At 37.7% G+C, this 19,131-nt stretch overlaps 1 protein-coding gene across 1 annotated transcript in view; it reads right to left on the bottom strand.

The window, feature by feature from the left end:
- Positions 1-19,131, bottom strand: part of DECR1 (2,4-dienoyl-CoA reductase 1) — a 46,283-nt gene that overhangs the window by 24,240 nt on the left and 2,912 nt on the right. Inside the window, exons 3-6 of the mRNA XM_017867908.1 lie at positions 6,327-6,528; positions 5,369-5,426; positions 5,163-5,249; positions 3,280-3,427 (exon numbers count right to left, since the gene is read on the bottom strand). Of these exons, the coding sequence (XP_017723397.1) occupies positions 3,280-3,427; positions 5,163-5,249; positions 5,369-5,426; positions 6,327-6,528 (495 nt within the window). The remainder of the gene's footprint in view (positions 1-3,279; positions 3,428-5,162; positions 5,250-5,368; positions 5,427-6,326; positions 6,529-19,131) is intronic.

Raw genomic sequence — 19,131 nt, 5'->3', positions numbered from 1 at the left:
CTGCGCCCCCACCCGGGGCACAAAAGGAGGACCCCCTTAAAAAAAAAAAAAAAAAAAAAAAAAAAAAATAATAATAATAATAATAATAATAACAACAAATAAATAAATAAATCATGCTGCTATAAAGACACATGCACACGTATGTTTATTGCGGCCCTATTCACAATAGCAAAGACTTGGAACCAACCCAAATGTCCATCAATGATAGACTGGATTAAGAAAATGTCACACATATACACCATGGAATACTATGAAGCCATAAAAACAGATGAGTTCATGTCCTTTGTAGGGACATGGATGAAGCTGGAAACCATCATTCTCAGCAAACTATCACAAGGACAGAAAACCAAACACCCTATGCTGTCACTCACAGGTGGGAACTGAACAGTGAGAACACTTGGACACAGGGCAGGGAACATCACACACCGGGGCCTGTGATGGGGTGGTGGGGGGAGGGATAGCATTAGGAGATATACCTAATGTAAATGACGGGTTAATGGGTGCAGCACACCAACATGGCATACGTATACATATGTAACAAACCTGCACGTTGTGCACATGTACCCTAGAACTTAAAGTATAATAATAATAATTTTTTTAAAAAAGCTATCAGCAAACTAGATATAGAAGAGAACTTCCTAAAGCTGATAAAGGATATTTATGAAAACTTACAGGTAAATCATAATTAATAGCAAAAAACTAATTGCTTTCCTCCATGTATTTGATTTGTTCTTAATAGTAGGAACAAGTAGAATCTAAGTTTTTACCGCTACTATTCAATATTTTAGTGAAGGTGCCATCCAGTAAAATAAGGCAAGAAAGAAAATAAAAGGCTTATCAATTGGGAAGGAAACCATAAAAACTGTCTTTTTTTCACTGTCAGTATTAGCAATGTAGAAAATCCAAAGGAATCTAAACAAACAAACAAAAAAACTGTAATAACCATTGAGTTTAGCAAGCTCCTAGGGAAAACACCAATACACAAAACTAATCCATTGTATTTCTAAATACTACAAGAAAAGAACTAGAAAATACCATTTAGAAAACAGTGCCATTTGCAATAGCACAAATAATTTAAATACTTTGGGAGAAAGTTAACAAAACTTGTACAATGCCTGTGCAAAACACTGCTGATAGAAATTAAAGAAGACCTAAATAAATGGTGAGAAATACCATGTTGCAAGATTGGAAGACATGATATTGTTAAAAATGTCAGGCTTCAGTTCCCTGACTGTGGATCCAGTACCAGGACAAATCCTTTACTGTTTACTCCCCTCAGTCCAGTGGTCCAAGTTCTCTAAGCTCTGTCAGCTTATAGCATCAATAACTGACAGGAATCTTGGAAGAATAAAAACTGGCTTCCATCTTTTAAAAAGGTATCTTATCTAATATATTTTTAATGAAGCCCATAGAATTTTAATCCAATGTGATGAACAAGAATAGATCAGAGTCTATGTTAAAATGAAAGACAATAATGAGGAAAGAAGGGAGAGTCAGACAGAAATCGAGTGTCATAGAGATGAGCAAGGGAAGAAATAAGGGACAATGAGGCAAAGAAGGACAAAGAAACAAAAGAGACAGATGAAGAGAGAAACAGAGAACCAAAAATGAGCTGACAGAGGCAGAGCAGTAGAAAATGAGATTGAGACATGAGCAAGGGGTAGGGCGAGAGAATCAGAGGCAGAGACACAGGAGAGATACAGAGATCAAGGTTCCTCAGACAGAGAAGGGAAGAGAGAGGAGTCACACTCTTCCCTGTCCCCCTTCCCACTCCTATCCATCTTCCCACCCCCCACGGAAAAAAAAATCAAATCAAACACTTATCATCCAAACTCCAATTATAAATCACATCCATTCTGCGTCATGGAAATGAGTAACTAGGAATTTCAATTTCAATGAGTGCATAGAAAGGATGGAAGCTATTAGTGTATGTGTGTGAGCAGACACGCCGCAGACACACACACACACACACACACACACACACACACACACACACAGCTAGTGCCTCTGTAGCATCTCTCTGCTCCTATACCCTATCTCAAGCTGGTGCTAGGATCATCTGTGCTGCACAAAAGAAGAAATTGAACCTTGTAAGGCAAAGGTTTCTGAACCAGAGCGAGGAACCTGGCCAGCTCCATGCCCTCTTTCCTCCCCTCAGCCCTCAAAGGACACCCTCTGAGGAGCATGAGAACTCTTCCTTATTTTCCTTGTTTAGAATACTCTCCACCTTCTCTCAGAAAATACCCCCATCCTTCAAGTTCCCCGAATTATTCAGGGACAGAGTCTTGTCCACCTCTGCTTTGAGCATGAGTATAGGGCCTGCTACCCAAAAGTCATTAGTAAGTGTCTGTCAGGTGAATAAATGTATGCTGGTTCTAGATATATGTGAATATACACACATATATACCTTAGACATGTTTGCTATTCATGTACCTATGAACTTTTGTAAAGTAATTCATTCGTAATATTAACAAAAATGTTCTCCTAGTAAGTTCCTTCTAAATCTATTTTCCCTCCAGTGTTCTTAATCTCAGTGGTATTAACGTCATTCAGACGCTTCATCCCATCTGAAAACACTCTCATCAAATCAATAAGGCCTGTTGATCTCATCTTCTAAATGTCTTCTACTTTATCTCCCATGCAATCTAGCCACATGCTAAAAGAAAAATCAAATCCTCCTGAATAGCACTCCTTCCATCATCTATCTTGTTGTCACTAACCTTTCCAATCAAGTCACATTTTTGTTCCACCTTCAATGGAAATCCATACAAAAATACTTACTATTTCTTTCAGAATTAACATTAAACTCCTTATTTTGGTATTGAGAACTTTCCCAATTACACTCCAACTCACCTTCCCAAAGTCATTTCCTACTCTCCCCATCTCTAATAACATCAAGTTTTTTGTCATTCCCTATGTACTTATGCTCCTCCTCTCCACCAGGCCTCTATCCATGGACATTCACATGTCCTTTCCCTCCTCTTTCTCTACATCTAGATCTTTGAACTTTCAGCTTAAGTTGCATCTTGTTCCTCAACCTGATCAATGACCCTAGAGAGAGTTAGTCATTCCTGTTCCTGGATTGCCAACGCACTTGAAACAATATTTATTACTGCTCAAATTGTAATACATAGTTATTATTTAAATATCATTTTTCTCCATTACATGGTGAGTTGTACAAGTGTAGACTCTCATTGACTTTTAAAGTATCACAGAGCTTAGCACAGAACCTTGCACACATAGGAGTCAAATAAATATGAGAAAAGCAAATAAACATACCTTTCTGTGCTTTAATTAGTTGTTTTCCAATTTCTAGTGTCACAAAGGCTGTGCCATTTAGAACTATGTCAGTTATGGTTTTCCAAGCATTAGGAGAAAGTCTTTCAGTAGGAGAAATAAAATTCCCTGCTGCATTGTTTATCACAATCTAATAAATAGACAAGGCAAGTTACAGAAACTTTAGATGAGGAAAAACATTTTCTCTGCAGGGTTTTTGTTTCTGAAATGAATTAATAGAAATAATACAATGAAGTTGAGGTTCACAGTTACCTACGAAACAATACCATGAGATTTGGTAGTCTGAGTCTGTGAAAACCTCCCATGTTAGTTACCAAATTTCAGAATCCTAAGCCGTCTTTAAATTACGGTAGATTCTGTTATCAAGAAAACTAAAAGGGTGCAGGGGCTCATGCCCGTAATCCCAGCACTTTGGGATGAGTTCAAGACCAGCCTGGGCAACAAAGCGAGACCTCATCTCTACAAAAATTTTCTTTTAAAAATTAGTTGGGTGTTGAGGCACGTGCCCGTATTCCCAGCTACTTGGGAGGCTGAAGTGGGAGTACTGCTTGAGCCCAGGAGGTCAAGGCACCACTGAGCCATGACTGTGCCACTTGCATTCCAACCTGAGTGACAGAGCAAGACCCTGTCTCAAAATAAATGGATAAAATTTTGAAAGATAAAAAAAAAGAAAATTAATACAGATAAACATATTTACCACGTGACTCTATTTTATTTCAAAGATCTCAAGAAATGCCCTTTTGTTTCTGGTGTCATTTTAGTTTAACTTAACCAATGCAGCTTGTGGTTGATGATCTATTTACCATCAATAAAGATTCTGGCTAGTTCTACAGGAGATTCAATGTTATTGGTTCTGAAAATATCTTTATCATAGAAAGTGCTATCTTTGAGACTACTGGAAGAAATGGCTTCTCTCCAGTAAATGTACCAAGCAACAGCAAAATATTCATGCATATTTCAGGTATTAAAAGGAGAAAATTTGAATTTCTTACAGTTTTCATGTTTATATTATTCTCCACTGAGGAAGACAATCAAAATTATTAGCAGAAGCAAAAGCATCAATCATTTAAACTCAATGCTGTGCTCTTGGATAACTGCTCTTGTTATTTCATAATCTTATTAAATAAAGTGAAATCAAGTTTGTTTTCTGATCAATCATAAATGGATTCTTTAAGTATTCCTGAAAGGAAGTCATGTAGCGGTCTTTCTACTCCATTCTTTCCTTTAGCAGAACTGGCATTTTCCTAGGGACAGAAAATAGGTGCTTCTCAACACAGCACTTGCTCATATAGAGGTAGGAGGCGGGCCTAACTCTGGAGACAGAGCTCCAGCACAGGACCAGATTGAGGACTAGTTAAACCAAGTCCTAGATGAAAGTACCCCCTCTTTAGACATACCCACCAATGCACTATGTTTGTTTACCATTGCCATAGCAATGCCAGCAAGTTACTGCCCTTTCCATGGCAACGAACTGATGACTCAGAAGTTACCAACCCTTTTCCAGAAATTTCTACATAAACCTAATTAATTTGCATGTAATTAAAAGTGGATATAAATATGACTATAAAACTGCCTCTCAACTGCTATGCCCACCACATTGACTATGGGGCTGCCCTGCTCTGAAGGAACAGTCACAGATCCATTCCACTGCTGCTGCTGCTTCAGAAAAGCTGTTCTCTTCTACCACCAGCTAGCTCATCCTTGAATTCTTTCCTGGGTAAAGCCAAGAACCTTCCCAGGCTAAGCCCCAGACTGGGACTTGCCTGTCCTACATCAGTATCAACATTTTATTTCCTTTGTACAAGTTGTTGGGTGTTATCAACATCAAGTGTCTGGCAGTTCGGCTTCGTCATCACTACACTTACATTAGGATGTCCTGCAACTTTGATCAGTTCTGACACAGTGTTTTGAACCATATCAGGATCTCTCACATCACACTGAATTGCATGAACCTGCAAAATAACAAAAAGAAAATGACATTTTCCAGGTTTCTTAAACCAAACACATGAACAAATTATTTGAACATGTTATAATTCCTAAATCTAAATTAAATAACTGATTTTTAACGTACCTTATTTCCAGTTTGAGAAGAAATTTGTTCTGCGGTAGCTTTCAAAACATCCATCTTCCTAGAAATAAACACTTTGTATGACTTCATATTGTATTTTTCAATTTCATAAATTGAAGAATACAGATAATCCATAGCTTAAAGCATTTCTGAGAAAGTATAGATGTTATTTATATACAAAAATCAATGTGAATTTTTTCTAAAAGTCAAATTTAGATCATTTTTATATATTTGATACTAATTTATTGAATTAGTCACTTCTAAACCAGTTACTTTAACATTATCTACTCACAGATTTAAATTATTCCTTAATAAGCCAGCTTTACAAAGAAAATATATTCATGGTTTAATGTTTAATGTTTAATTAAAGCAGTAACCATAATCATTCCCATTGAAGACAAAGCAACCTCCATGTAGTGCTTAAAAAAAAAAAAAAAGTTTCTTTTGAGACAAGGTCTCACTATGTTGCCCAGCTGGTCTCAAATTCCGGGCCTCAAGCGATCTTCCTGCCTCAGCTTCCCAGTAGCTGGGATTGCAGGCACACACCACCCCACCTGGCTCCATGTTAAGCTTTTAACTTCATCTTCGTGTACAGAAAAGAAATATTCTACCAATTATTTTAATTGGGGAAATTAAAATAATGAAAACATTTTCTACCAATATAATGAAATAAATAATAATGAAATAATTCTACCAATTATTTTAATTGGGGAAATTAAAATAATGAAAATTGTGGATGTTTACCCAAACATCAGTTCCACAATTTTCATTGTTTCTTTCATCTCAAATAGTACCTGACTTTTTCAAAACGATTTATTTAAATAATCTAAAGAATATTTCTAGTATTTCATATAAGATTAAGATGCTAATCAAATAACTCGGGCGAACAGTGTTTTCAATACTATGGCACAGAATAGTTTCTTCAAAAGCATCACCAATAGGCTTGAGGTAAGGGACTTACCGGCTGGCTATCACGCACTGAGCACCTAGGCTGGACAGAAGGGCTGTCATTCCTTTACCAAGGCCAGTACCTCCCCCAGTAATGAATGCCACTTTTCCTTGAAAACTATTAGGTGGTAGCATCGCTTTTTGAAGGGGTGGAAAGAATTTAGACTGCAAAGCTTCAGTGTTTTGATATAATATTTTTGTCCCATAACTGAAAACTAAAAGGGGAAAATGAATTGAAATTTGCATACATATATTTCCAAAAAACAGATGAATTTTTTAAAACATGCTCTTGAATTTAATAGTAATCAAATTCTTGTATCAACACAAACTCCTTGCAAACATATTGGTATTGTACTTAATTATTATTCTTTGCTTTCTGATTTAAAAAGAACAGGCTCTGGAGCTGGACTACATAGTACAGAATTTTCTCCCAAGCTGTATAACCTTCAGCAGGTTATTTGACCTCTCTGTGCCTCAGTTCCTTCATCTACAAAATGAGGACAATAAAATAAATTTTTTCATATGGCATTGTGAGGATTATATGAGTTATTATAGGTAAAGCACCTAGAGCAGTGTGTAGCATATAGTAAGCACTACAAATGCTTACATTATTATCTGCAGGTGTTTTACTTAAATTTAATTTTGCTGTGTTTTGGTTTGGTTTTTGGTTTTTTGGTTTGGTTTTTTGTTTGTTTTTTTGAGACGGAGTCTCGCTCTGTCACCAGGCTGGAGTGCAGTGGCGTGATCTTGGCTCACTGCAACCTCCACCTCCCGGGTTCAAGCGATTCTCCTGCCTCAGAATAGCTGGGATTACAGGCACACGTGACCATGCCCAGTTAAATTTTTGTATTTTTAGTAGAGACGGGGTTTCACCATGTTGGCCAGTATGGTCTCGGTCTCCTGACCTCATGATCCGCCTGCCTCGGCCTCCCAAAGTGCTGGGATTACAGGCATGAGCCACTGCACCCGACCAAATTTAATTTTTTAAAAACTAACATAAAGCATTTTGTCTTTCAACAAAATAATCTGGATAAAATCACTTTCCACCTTTGAATCACTGAAGAAAATTGTTAAAAATTCTCTATAAGGTTTATTAAATCAAATGCCTCTTCACATGCTAGCTTCTGGCCACAAAACATAAAACAGAATATTTCTGTTATTTATTTTAAATAGAGGGAAAAATCAATACATTTCAGAGTAAAAAATATTTGTATTGCCCTATTTTATATGTAACAGCTTGTACTTACATTACATGCAAACATCACTGCCATTCTCTCATATTTAATCATAAAACAAACTTTAGGTATTTAATATAATGAACAATAGGAGCTAACATTCATTAAGTGGTTACCACCTGCCAGGATTACATATCAAACTATTTAATCTTCCCAACAACCACATGAAATAGGTATTAGTTTTATCCTATTGTACAGAAAGGGCTCAGAGTGATAAAAAATATATATATTGCCAAAGTTGCAGAACCACGGTTCAAACACAGACTGACAGGCTCCAGAGCCTTCTCTGATAACCAGCTTGCATATTCCTCTGTCTATTCTCCGAGATCCTGCTAAGCTTAATGATCACACCAGGGAGGTTATGTGATATTCCATTAAGTTATGGTGGCAAGATTAAAACTCAAGTTAAAACTCCAGAAGCTGCCATTTCCTTCCAGAGTATTCCTGTAAGCTAAATAGACTGTCATCAGTTGATTCAGGATATCTTGAAATTTATCCTAAGGAAAGAATAAGAAATGTGGTCAATGATTTAGAACGAGGCTGTTCATCAACTGGAAATTGCAGAAGAAAATGTTTATAATGTGATGTTAAATGAAAAAAAAGAAACAAATATACAGTATGTTTTAACTACAAATAAAATATACGCTTAGAAAAAAGACTAGAAGGAAATAACAACAGTAAGTAGTAGATTCAATATTTACCATACAGTCCTCAAAACAGCTCTATAAGGTAAATTCTATTGTTATTCCTATTTTATAGATGAAAAAAATTGAAGCATAGAAAGGTCAAGTAGCTAACTTTTAAAAATAAATAATAATAGGGAATAAAGACTTAAATCCAGTATCTGACTTCAGAGTCCACCCATTACTTTACAGTTATGGCTAAGTGATGAGATTATAGATAATTATTTGCTTTTTTTGTTTGTTTGTTTGATTGGCTTTTAGTACTTTCCAAATCTATCCAATAAGTATGATTAGATCTTTATAAGCAGAAAAAAAGTTACTAAAAGACAAAATTTGAGATCATATATAAAATAATTGAAGATACATTTATAAATCCTGTTATGCTCCATAGTCATCATATTTATTTTAGCTTCATATTGACAAAGCATTTTCTTTTCATATCCTTTTGCCAAAGCACAGTAATCCAAGCAACTCCACAATAACCTTTTTCTACATAAGTGGCAGTTTTCCTTAAGGCTGCCAGCTGCCTTCAGAACTATTACATTAAGATGATGAATCAACAAGTTTACTCAAATAGAATGGTAAATTTGTCATTAATAATAATGAAAAAAGTATTCTAATTTTCTGAAGGCTTTACCATAATTTTAACTTTTAATGTTAATGTGTATAGGGGATTTGATGCGGGACTTCATGAAAATAATTAAACAAGATATTTGCATACAAACTTTATTTTTAAATTTATTTTAAAACATTTCCTCAACCTCCTCACTGGTAGAGAAAAGGATATAAAGGTAAAATGTCACATGTGATAAAATAATTCCTAGTGTCTATAATGTAACAGGTTATTACGTAGCACTTTTTTATTTATCTTATATGATCTGATCAGTACTAACCTTATGATTCCACTTCCCCACCAAAGTGAAGAAATTGATAAGCTATTTTAATTCTCATTACCCCCTAACAATACACAGCATATGTGTTAATATAAATTCAAGCCATCTTCTCTGCCTAAAAGGAAGATGCTCATTTCAACATTAAGACCCATTGAGATGATCAGATGTCACAGGATCACATCATACTCAATCCCCTGTTTCTACAAAGAAGCATCCTTAATAACCTGAAACAGTATTTTGGTTGGGCTTTTTTGAATTATAAAAAGTGGATACCAAACAGGCTTTTAAAGATTTTCAAGTCCTGCTTTATGGTTTTAGAGAAATAAGTTTTTTTCAAAATGTAAATAACACCTTTCATATCAAGATTGATTTCTCTGGAGATCTTCAGTGACCTAAAATTCTTAAAACTTTCTAGAGTCTTCCAACTTTGGCAATACAGAATTATTTTTTAGTTACAAGCTCTAAATCTCTCCCACAAAAAATTAGCTATCACCCACCTTCCTCACCATATTCATCCCTCTCCCACATCATATAAACAATAGCTTCCTCCTTCATGTATTCCAAAATTACAGCATCTAAACTAATAAGACATGATCACACTTTTAATCTTCAAAATGGCAATTCTGAGAGTCTTGACACTGCACCTTCCCCTCAAGGATAAGGACTGTATATCCGTGAGATACATACCTAAATTACTTAGGTATAATTTGGCTAGTCTAAAATGTCTAGGGTATCTCAAACAGAAGCAGATTAGTGATTCTAGGCCAAATATGTTTTGTTATCCTGCCCAGAGTTTTTAAAAATTGAGCCAACATTTAGATAATGGAAGAATTCACATAAAAGTCAGAAGCTCTACCAACACTTGGGCACACCTTCCTACATGATTAAGTACGACTATGACAGCCCTGTTGAGACAAGGCCTGAGCTCTGTCCAGCCCTGACTCACACAGGAAAAGTGAGCCCTTTTCACTGGGTGGCCTTTCATAAACAGGGCCTTCAAGGACTTCAGGCATCTGAGTATGTGACTCCTAGATGCCTAGTCTAAGTAACACACAAGAAACCAAAACAAAACAAAACAAAAAAAAAACAAAAGAAGAGGCAAGGCTTTTTTTTTTTTTTTGCACCATAACTAAATTTCATGTAAAAGAAATTTCTACAAAAATAATTGTTTAATGTGCTAGGTACATTATTAAGAAGATCCAGTTTCAAACATATAAAATTCATAAAATAACAGACTCTCATATGGGAGTTGTGAGGCTAAATGAATTATCTTTTGAGCACTTAGTTTAGCTATTTATCATCACCATCATCATCGTCATCATCATTATGGATGGGTCCTCCACATTAAAATTCCATTCCTCAAAAACATGGATGCCTTCCAAAGTCAAAAAGACAAAAATCAAACTCTTGAGCATGGCATTCAAGCCACTGGACAATATGGTGCCAATGTATTAATACTTTCCTAGCCCCACCTCGTGACTGGTCTGCCATGTAGAAGTAAACTGGACACTTACCAAGCCCTCAGCATTCCAAAAACTTGTCAACTACTTTCACCTTCTGGCCTTTGCTCCTGCTTTCTCATTGACCTGAACTAACCACTGTCTTTCTCAACCCAGCAGAATTGACCTTCAAAACCAGACAACATTGTGAATATCTCTGTCAGCACTTTTTAAATGGCACCCTATTAAAAACAGGCAAATGGAAGGCTTCCAAATTGGCCTGCTAAGGAGTTGCCGCAATTCGCATCAACATATCAGGATGCTCAGGAAGCCAGGGACACTACCTTATATTCATCACCACAGTAAAATTTCTGGCACCAATTAGGCATTCGGTAAATGCTTGTCTTACTGAATGTAACATTTGGTTGGCCATCCCAAGAATAGAAAATCTAAATCATCAGGCTGGGCACAGTAGCTAACGCCTGTAATCCCAGCACTTTGGGAGGCTGAGGCAGGTGGACCACCTGAGGTCAGGAGTTCGAGACCAACCTGGCCAACATGGTAAAACCCCATCTCTACTAAAAATAAAAAAATTAGCCGGGCATGGTGGCATGTGCCTGTAGTCCCAGCTATTCGAAAGGCTGAGGCAGGAGAATTTCTTAAACCCAGATGGAGGAGGTTGCAGTGAGCCAAGATCATGCCACTGCACTCCAGCCTAGGCAACAGAGCAAGACTCCCTCTTAAAAAAAAAAAAAGAAAAGAAAAGAAAAGAAAAGAAAATCTAAATCAATCTATGTTAAGTATTGAGTTACTTGCAAATAGAAAAACTGGGCAAAGGGCTTAGAAAGGTACTCCACACAAACAAAAAACAAATATACAACCATATTTATAACTAAATAAGCATATTTAAACAAAAGGAGACATAATTTTTCTCTTACTAGACCAGTAAGGTTCAAATTTTATCATATATAATACAAGAAACAGCTGATTAAAGCCACCCTTACAATCTGTTGATAAGAATTCTGGCAACTTCTTAGGAGGCCAATCTGGCAACATTTTTTTAATGTTAGATATAAATACTCTTTGACCCAGCAAATCCACATGCAGGAATTTATCTAAAATATATATATACTCATTCATCTGGGAAAGAAGCAGGGGGAAAAGTAGCTATGATCAAAGATATACATTAAGATGAAAATGAAATTAACAATTCTGTTTATAATCATTTTGAAAAGAATACTAATACATTTAATAAAAGAAGTACAAGACTTATAAATTGAAAACTACAAAACATCATTAAGAAATTAAAGACCTAAGTAAATAAAAAGACATTCTATGTTAGTGGATTGGAAAGCTTAATTTTGTTAAGAGGACAATACTTCCTAAATTGATACACAGATTCAACAAAATCCCTGTCGAAATCCTAATCAGCTTTTTGTGAATGTCGACAAGCTTATCCTAAAATTGGTATGAAAATGCAAGAGACTCAAAATAGCCAAAGAGATTCAATAAAACATTGTTTGTAATAGAAAGACTACAAAACAATCTATGTGTGTTTCCTTAGGGGACATAGCCAATGAATTAGAGCACATCTATACTACAAAATACTGTTATATGGATCTATTATCTACCAAAAGAAGAAGCTAGAATGTATATGCTGACTGTAAACATTGCTATAGATGTATCATGTTTTAATTATTCAATAAGTATTTGTTGGATACCAACAATGTGAGACATTATGTGTTAAGTGTAAAACTCAAGGTAGAGAAATGCATGTAACATGCTCCCATTCATGCGGTTTTTTAAAATGAGGATATCTTCATACATATGTTGACATATGCACAAAAACCGTCAGAAGTATCCGCAAGAAACTATTCATAGTAATAACCATAGTAATAATAACCTTATGACACTGTCACTGCGTATCCTTTTATATTGCTTGAATGTTCAACATGTTCATAAATTTTTTTTCATTAACAATAGCTAACACAAAATTGAATCATATAGGTAAGCACACAATATGAGAAGTGCGTAGAAGAAAACAGAGCAAGAAAAAAATGGCATAGAATCAATTTCATGATAAGGACCTATACCTTACTTGAAGCATAACTACTCTATATTAAACACTAAAGTGTGAACTATATTTATAAAAATAATGAAATATTTCCATATCTATTCTCTTGGAGCTTCTAAGTATCTGTTGGTTCAGGCTGAATGCATATTTTTGAGATCAAATTTACTCCAACTCAAATTCACATAAGAGTTTTGCAGACTGGGCCTTAACTGTCGTATTAAAATGTCAGCATGGTAAACACTGGACAACTGTATTTTTCAAAGGACGAGTTTGACAAATGTACATCTGCATTCCCAAAACACCTTATGTACTCCCTGAACACAGGAAGCCTTCCATAACTACTTCCCAATTTATTTTGTCCGACTGCTAGAAGGCACTTTCCTGTGCCATGCATGCATTCTTTCCAACGACCAGACCACTGCCACTTCAGCAGAGTGTATGTGGTCCTTAGATGGAGGCATCTGCAAACACAAAGGATAGTTAGGTGGAATATTCTACTGGATGTTTCAGTGCAAAAAAGGACAGTCTTGCAGAATGAAGAACTGTCTTACCCCAAATGCCAGTAGTTGCACTGCAGACATTAAAATAACGGACTACCACACCGAAGGTTTGCCAAAGGCCTTGTTAACTCATGCTCCATGGCTGTGTAGATTGCTTAAGCACATCTGCCTGCTCCTTAACTTATAGCAGGGCACTGAACAGAAGCCACTGATATTCTCAGCTACTGCAGAGCACGGATCTTGTTGCCACAGCAACATGAAGGTAAGGCTGAACAAATATAAAAGAAACTGCCTAGCTGGACTCCAAGCTCCAATGGCTAAGCTGAATTATACAGTTGCCAGGAGCAAGACAGAAATTACATTTTTGAGTAATGATACATTTTATATCAGTGAACATGAGTCCTTGAAAATGTTGGTGCTCTATGCTCTACGGTGTACATCTCATTTTATTACAGTGCCTATCTGTCTGCAGTTAGATGCAGACTGAACAGATGCTTCCCCAATACTACAAAATAAAAACAGATGAAATCACCGAGCTAAGAGGCAATTTGAAATTTTCAGCTAGGGTCTTTACTCCTGCCTGTCTCTGATTTGAGTCATCTCTTATTGATCCCCTATCATGTTAACCAAAACTATAATGACAATCTTTTTTAAACCAAAAATTAGAATCTCTGCTCTTGCAAAGAGTTTGTTTTGATTTGAGAATTTGCTTACATGAAAAAGTATTAGGGATAAACATGACATTATGATGGATATAGAGTTTATTCATTTATTCATTTTAATCAAGTGTTTATCGAGCATATATTATACCCCAGGCACTGTTCTAGGCATGGCAGTACAGCAGCAAAAAAAAAAAAAAAAAAAAAAAAAAAAGACACAATATTCTATTCTCAGCAAGATTATCCTTGAGGGAATGAGGGATACAGAAATTAAGTCAAATATGTAGTATATTAAAAGTTGGTATGTAGTGTGGGGAAAAAATAAGGCAGAGATTAGGGATAGAGCATTGCTACTTTAAATAGAGTCATCAGCAAAGGCCTCATTGCAAAGACGTGAAGGAGAAGAATGAATCACAGGGTTTTAGGCAAAAGGGATTGGGAGCAAAGGCCCTAAGCAGGGGGCATGCTTATGGATGGGGTAATAGTCAGGAAACCAGTGTGGCTGCAGAAGAAGAAAGGAGGGAGACAGGGGCAGGAGAAGAGGTCAGTGAGGTAAAGGGGACTGGACCATGCAGGCTGAGTCAGCCACTGTGGAGACTTAGGCTTTTACTCTGAGTCAAGTGGAAAACATCTTCTAAGTTTTGAGGAGAGAATGGACATGATCTGTCTGAAGTTTTAAGGGATTGTTCTGGCTGCCATGGAGTGTAGAGGGCAAGGTTGGAAGCAGGGAAACTATTAGGACACTTGTGTAACAGGCCAGGCAACAGATGGTGATGCTTAGCCCAGGATGCTATCATGTGAACTGGTGGGAAGTTAGCAAATAAAACTACTTGCAAGAACAAAAAACCCCAAAAATGAGGACATAATGAGTTACCACTCTACCTAATATTGCCTGGTCCAATTATTTCTTCTTTTTTAAGATTTTATTAATACATAACATTTTTACCTATTCATGGGGTACATGTGATATTTTATTCCATGCATAGAATGTGCAATGATCAAGTCAGGGTATTCAGGATATCCACTAGATCCATGATTTCTTCTTGCCTCATGCCCAACAACATGAGCTCGGGCTTTTGTTCATGATTTATTTTATCACATTTTTGCCTATTTCATTAAAAGCATATAAACAGGTCTCCTGTTTACTGAAAAGAACTGAGAGATTTTTCTACCTCTCACCTTTACCTCTATATCCCTGTTACATCTGCACTGCCTTTGTGTTCTAGAAAAATTAAGATTTAACTGTGAGCCAGAAAAAAGGAAATGGAGACCCCATCAGACAGAAGTCATTAGTCTAGGTGAGAGACACTAAGGGCAGCAGAAATTAAGAGAAGACAACACATTCCACACACATTTAAAATGTAAATTAGCCTGAACCCAGAAGCCAACCAGCCAGACCTGGTGAGTAAGGTGAGAGCTGCGGAATGTAACTGAGTTCTAGTTTTAAGTGACTGCATGCAGAGTAATGCTGTAACTGAAATGACTGGGTTGGCATGAGAAGACCAAGTTGCAGCACTGAGGATAATGAGTTCTGCATTAGAAATGCTGCATCTGGGATGCTTCTGGAATAGTCAGGTAGAGATATCTAAGCTGTAGTAGGAAATATGGTTTTGAAGCACAGAGAATAAATCAGGGCTAAAGGTAAATGGCAACATCATTTCATCATTCCAGCAATTATGAAAGCCTACAGTTCTATCACTACTTTCATGTTACAATGCAATGTGAGAGTTTCCCAGATTGCAAGGGATCAAAGTGCAGTTGACTTTTTATTCTAGACTTATTTATCACTACCCTGGCACTTCCATCTCAGAATGATTCATCAACTTAGGAAGAGTGCTGGACAGCTGAGAACGCTGATCATTTTCTACCTAGAATTTTCTGCAAAAACTAAAAGTTGCTAAACATCAATGGCATGCTTTCTACCAACGGCTGTAAGAAACTCTGGATAACTTTAAATTCCCTCCTCTTTTGATGTCATTATCATGACCTTTGGGAGACATCTGAGATCTAGATTTTTTTTGTAATACTATAAAGTTAGCTTTGTAGTTTGGGCAGGAAGTTTGTTTGAAATTTCTTCAGATGCCTAATTAAGCTACAAGGCCAAGATTCATCCACTAACCCCACCTCCACCACCTGCCCTGCCCTGCCCCACCTCAGTGACTCCCTCTCCTCCTCTTCACCTGATACATCCCATCCATCTCTAAGCCCCCTGCCTTTTACCTCCCCAGTGTCCCTCTCTATTCACCACCTGATTTCAAACCCTAATCTCATAATATTCACAAACATTGAGGGCCTACTCTATGTCATCTTTTAACTGATCTCCAGATGACTACCAACGGGATCATGTTACTTCTCTCCTAAGATCTTCTAACGGCTCCTGGTAGCTGCAGAACACCCAGATTCCTTTGCTCCCCACAGCATATGTCTTCATGACTAGCTCCTGCCCCTCTCTCTTGCCTCATCTCCCCTGAAATTTACACTCAGGAAAACAAAGTACTCAGGGTTCCCCAAACACGAACTCTTTCCTACCTCCCTGTCTTTACACAAATTGCTCCCTATCGTCACCCAACATTCATCATTGAAACCCAGCTGTGAGAGCTCTGGTGCCTTCCCTAACACTCCCAGGGAGAATTAACATTCTCTCTTCCACCTCTGTAGCTTAATTATCTATATACCACTTGAGGAGTCCCAAATCCTACTGACATTTCAAGAATGATGTCACTTACTCCTCTTCTCCCTCCAGTCCCCACTTAATGTCTTCACTCAGGAGAGTGGCATTGTCCTTAGTTCAGGGGCCAAAGACGGAAATCTGGGCTTCGTCTTACCCCATACATTCAAACCAAGCCCAGTTCATTTTAGTCCCCAGTAGCTCTAATGCTACACTCAGTTCAGACCCTCATCACTGGTGTTTTGATGTTTGGTCTTCCTACTTCCAGTCTTACCTGATGATATTGTATTTCTGCTCACAATTTTGATGGCAACATGTCACCTCTGAGCACAGCCCTATCTCTCATCCTCACCACCAACCAATCACTAAGGCCTCTGATTTTACCTCCCAAATATCACTCAACTTTGAGTGTCTCCAAACCCAATGCATGCCCTTGTTGAGGTCACGATCACCTCTCATCAGACGAGAGGATTACTCAGGGTTTGGCCATTTGTCTCCACTCCCATCCCTCAAGACAAAGTTTTAACTCCTTAACACAGCTGACAGGCTGCTCACTAAGCGGTCTCTCACCTCCTGCCTCCCCGCTGTCTACTGATAACCTCCATGCTGGGCCTTCACATAGACTACTCTCCTGTCTAAAACATTCTTATATCTCTCCCTTTGGCTAACTCCTACTCATCCTTCAGGTCTCAGCTTTGATATATACCAAACAACAACACTCTCATAAAACTGCACATACTTCCCCCACGAGCAGGAGATGCTTCTTCCCCAGTCCTGACATCTCCCTACTGAGAGAAGCTCAGGTAGTACAACTCCAGTCAACCTGCTAAGGACGTTTGGATGCTTGTCCCTTGAAACCTCGTGTTGAAATGTGATCCCCAATGTTGGAGGTGGGGACTAATGGGAGGTGCCTCGGTTATGGGGGCAGATCCATCACGAATGTCATAGTACCATCCTCATCCTGGCAGTGGCAAGTGAGTCTGCACTCTTAGTTCCCACTAAAGCAGGCTGTGAAAGAACCTGGCACCTCCCAACACCCTCTCACTTCCATCTCTGCAAACTCCAGTTCCCCTTCACCTTCTGCCACAAGTGCAAGCAGCCTTAGGCCATCACCAGATGCAGATGCTCAGTCTTGAACTTGTCCAGGCATCAGAATCATGAGCCAAACAAACCTTTTTCTTTATAAATTAACCAGCCTCAGGTGTTCCTTTACAACAACACAAACTGAGGTACAATCTGTCCCTGCAGAGACAGTTGATATGACCGGTAAATTTTGACAGGATCGTTGGGTATGAACAGTCCTCCTTGGTCTTCTTCCTCTTGGGAGCCAGCTGCCTTCAGAGGGTAATACTCCACCTTCCTTCAGAGTTACGTAAGTCTGCCTACTTCGGGAGATGCAGCTGATGGGCCCAGCTGCCTCTCACAAACCACTTTTGTGTGGTTAAAAAGTGATAAAAGTGATACTTTGGCTTCCATCTTTACTCATTTTTCAGACTGGAAAAAAACGGATGCTATTTATTTGGGATCCCCTCCAAAAGCAAGAACACCCAACCTAACATGCAGCACATCACCCCATAACACCACTGGACTCTAAGCTTCCTGACAGCAGGGATCAGCTCTTCTTCTCACCCTCATATCCCTAGTAAGGTGCCTAGCAAAAAGTAAATGCTCAATTTTCTACATAAATAAGAAAAGCCCACCATGCCCTGTCCCCCAGCAACCTGACTGATCTCAGCTCCACATGCTTCTCTGTTCCCATACTTCACCAACTCCACAATACCAAACCACCTGAATTTTTAAAAATAAGCCACTCCTTCACTTCTTGATACATGCTATTCCTTAGGTCTGTATTGCCATTGGGACCACACAAATTCCAACTCCTGGTGTGACAGTAGGCTACTGGGGCCACCTCCTCCATGAAGCCTACCTCGCCTCCTCTAGGTATGCACAGTTTGGGTCATATATGCATTATAATACACATCTGCATCTTCACTGTCTATTGATGTCTGCTGGTGACTCACTAGAGTACCATTTTTCAGATTTCTTTGACTGTGAAGCATAGCAAGAAATCTGCTTTATATAGCAACATACACATGTTCATAGCAACACAGTACACATATTCATTCATGTAACAGATACTTGTTACGTGTTTACTCTATGCCAAGCACTGTTCTAGGTCTAAACAGTGAACAAAACAGATGAAAATATTTGCCTGCATACAGCTTATATTCCAGAATTTTACACTGAATAAGGAAATACTTAGGCTTCCAGATTAAAAAAATAAAGAAAGAAAGAAAACACATCTAGCTGGTTTTATACTGCTCCAAGACAATATTCATCATGAGAAAGCAATGAAACAAAGTTGACTCCACTCTAAGGGAAAATGTGACATCCAAGTAAAATTATGCCTATCCATCCTTTTACCAGAACCGATGCCTGGAATGATGTTCACCAAATGTTAAACCTAGTTAATTTTGGGTGGCCAGTTTGAGGTCATATGTTACTTTGTTTTTTTAACTGTATTGGTGAATTAATATCGGCCAGGAACCATTTTTCTAAAACTAGTGATTTTATTCTTGATAGTTACTACTTTTTTTTTTGAGATGGAGTCTCATTCTTTGAGATATGTAAGTAATAATATATAAAATAAAATATATATTTTATTAT

The sequence above is a fragment of the Rhinopithecus bieti genome, unplaced genomic scaffold (assembly GCF_001698545.2).
Source record: "Rhinopithecus bieti isolate Rb0 unplaced genomic scaffold, ASM169854v2 scaffold_3856, whole genome shotgun sequence".
Classification (NCBI taxonomy): domain Eukaryota; kingdom Metazoa; phylum Chordata; class Mammalia; order Primates; family Cercopithecidae; genus Rhinopithecus; species Rhinopithecus bieti.
The sequence above is the reverse complement of the archived record's forward strand: the minus strand, read 5'-3'. Positions and strand labels throughout refer to the sequence as shown.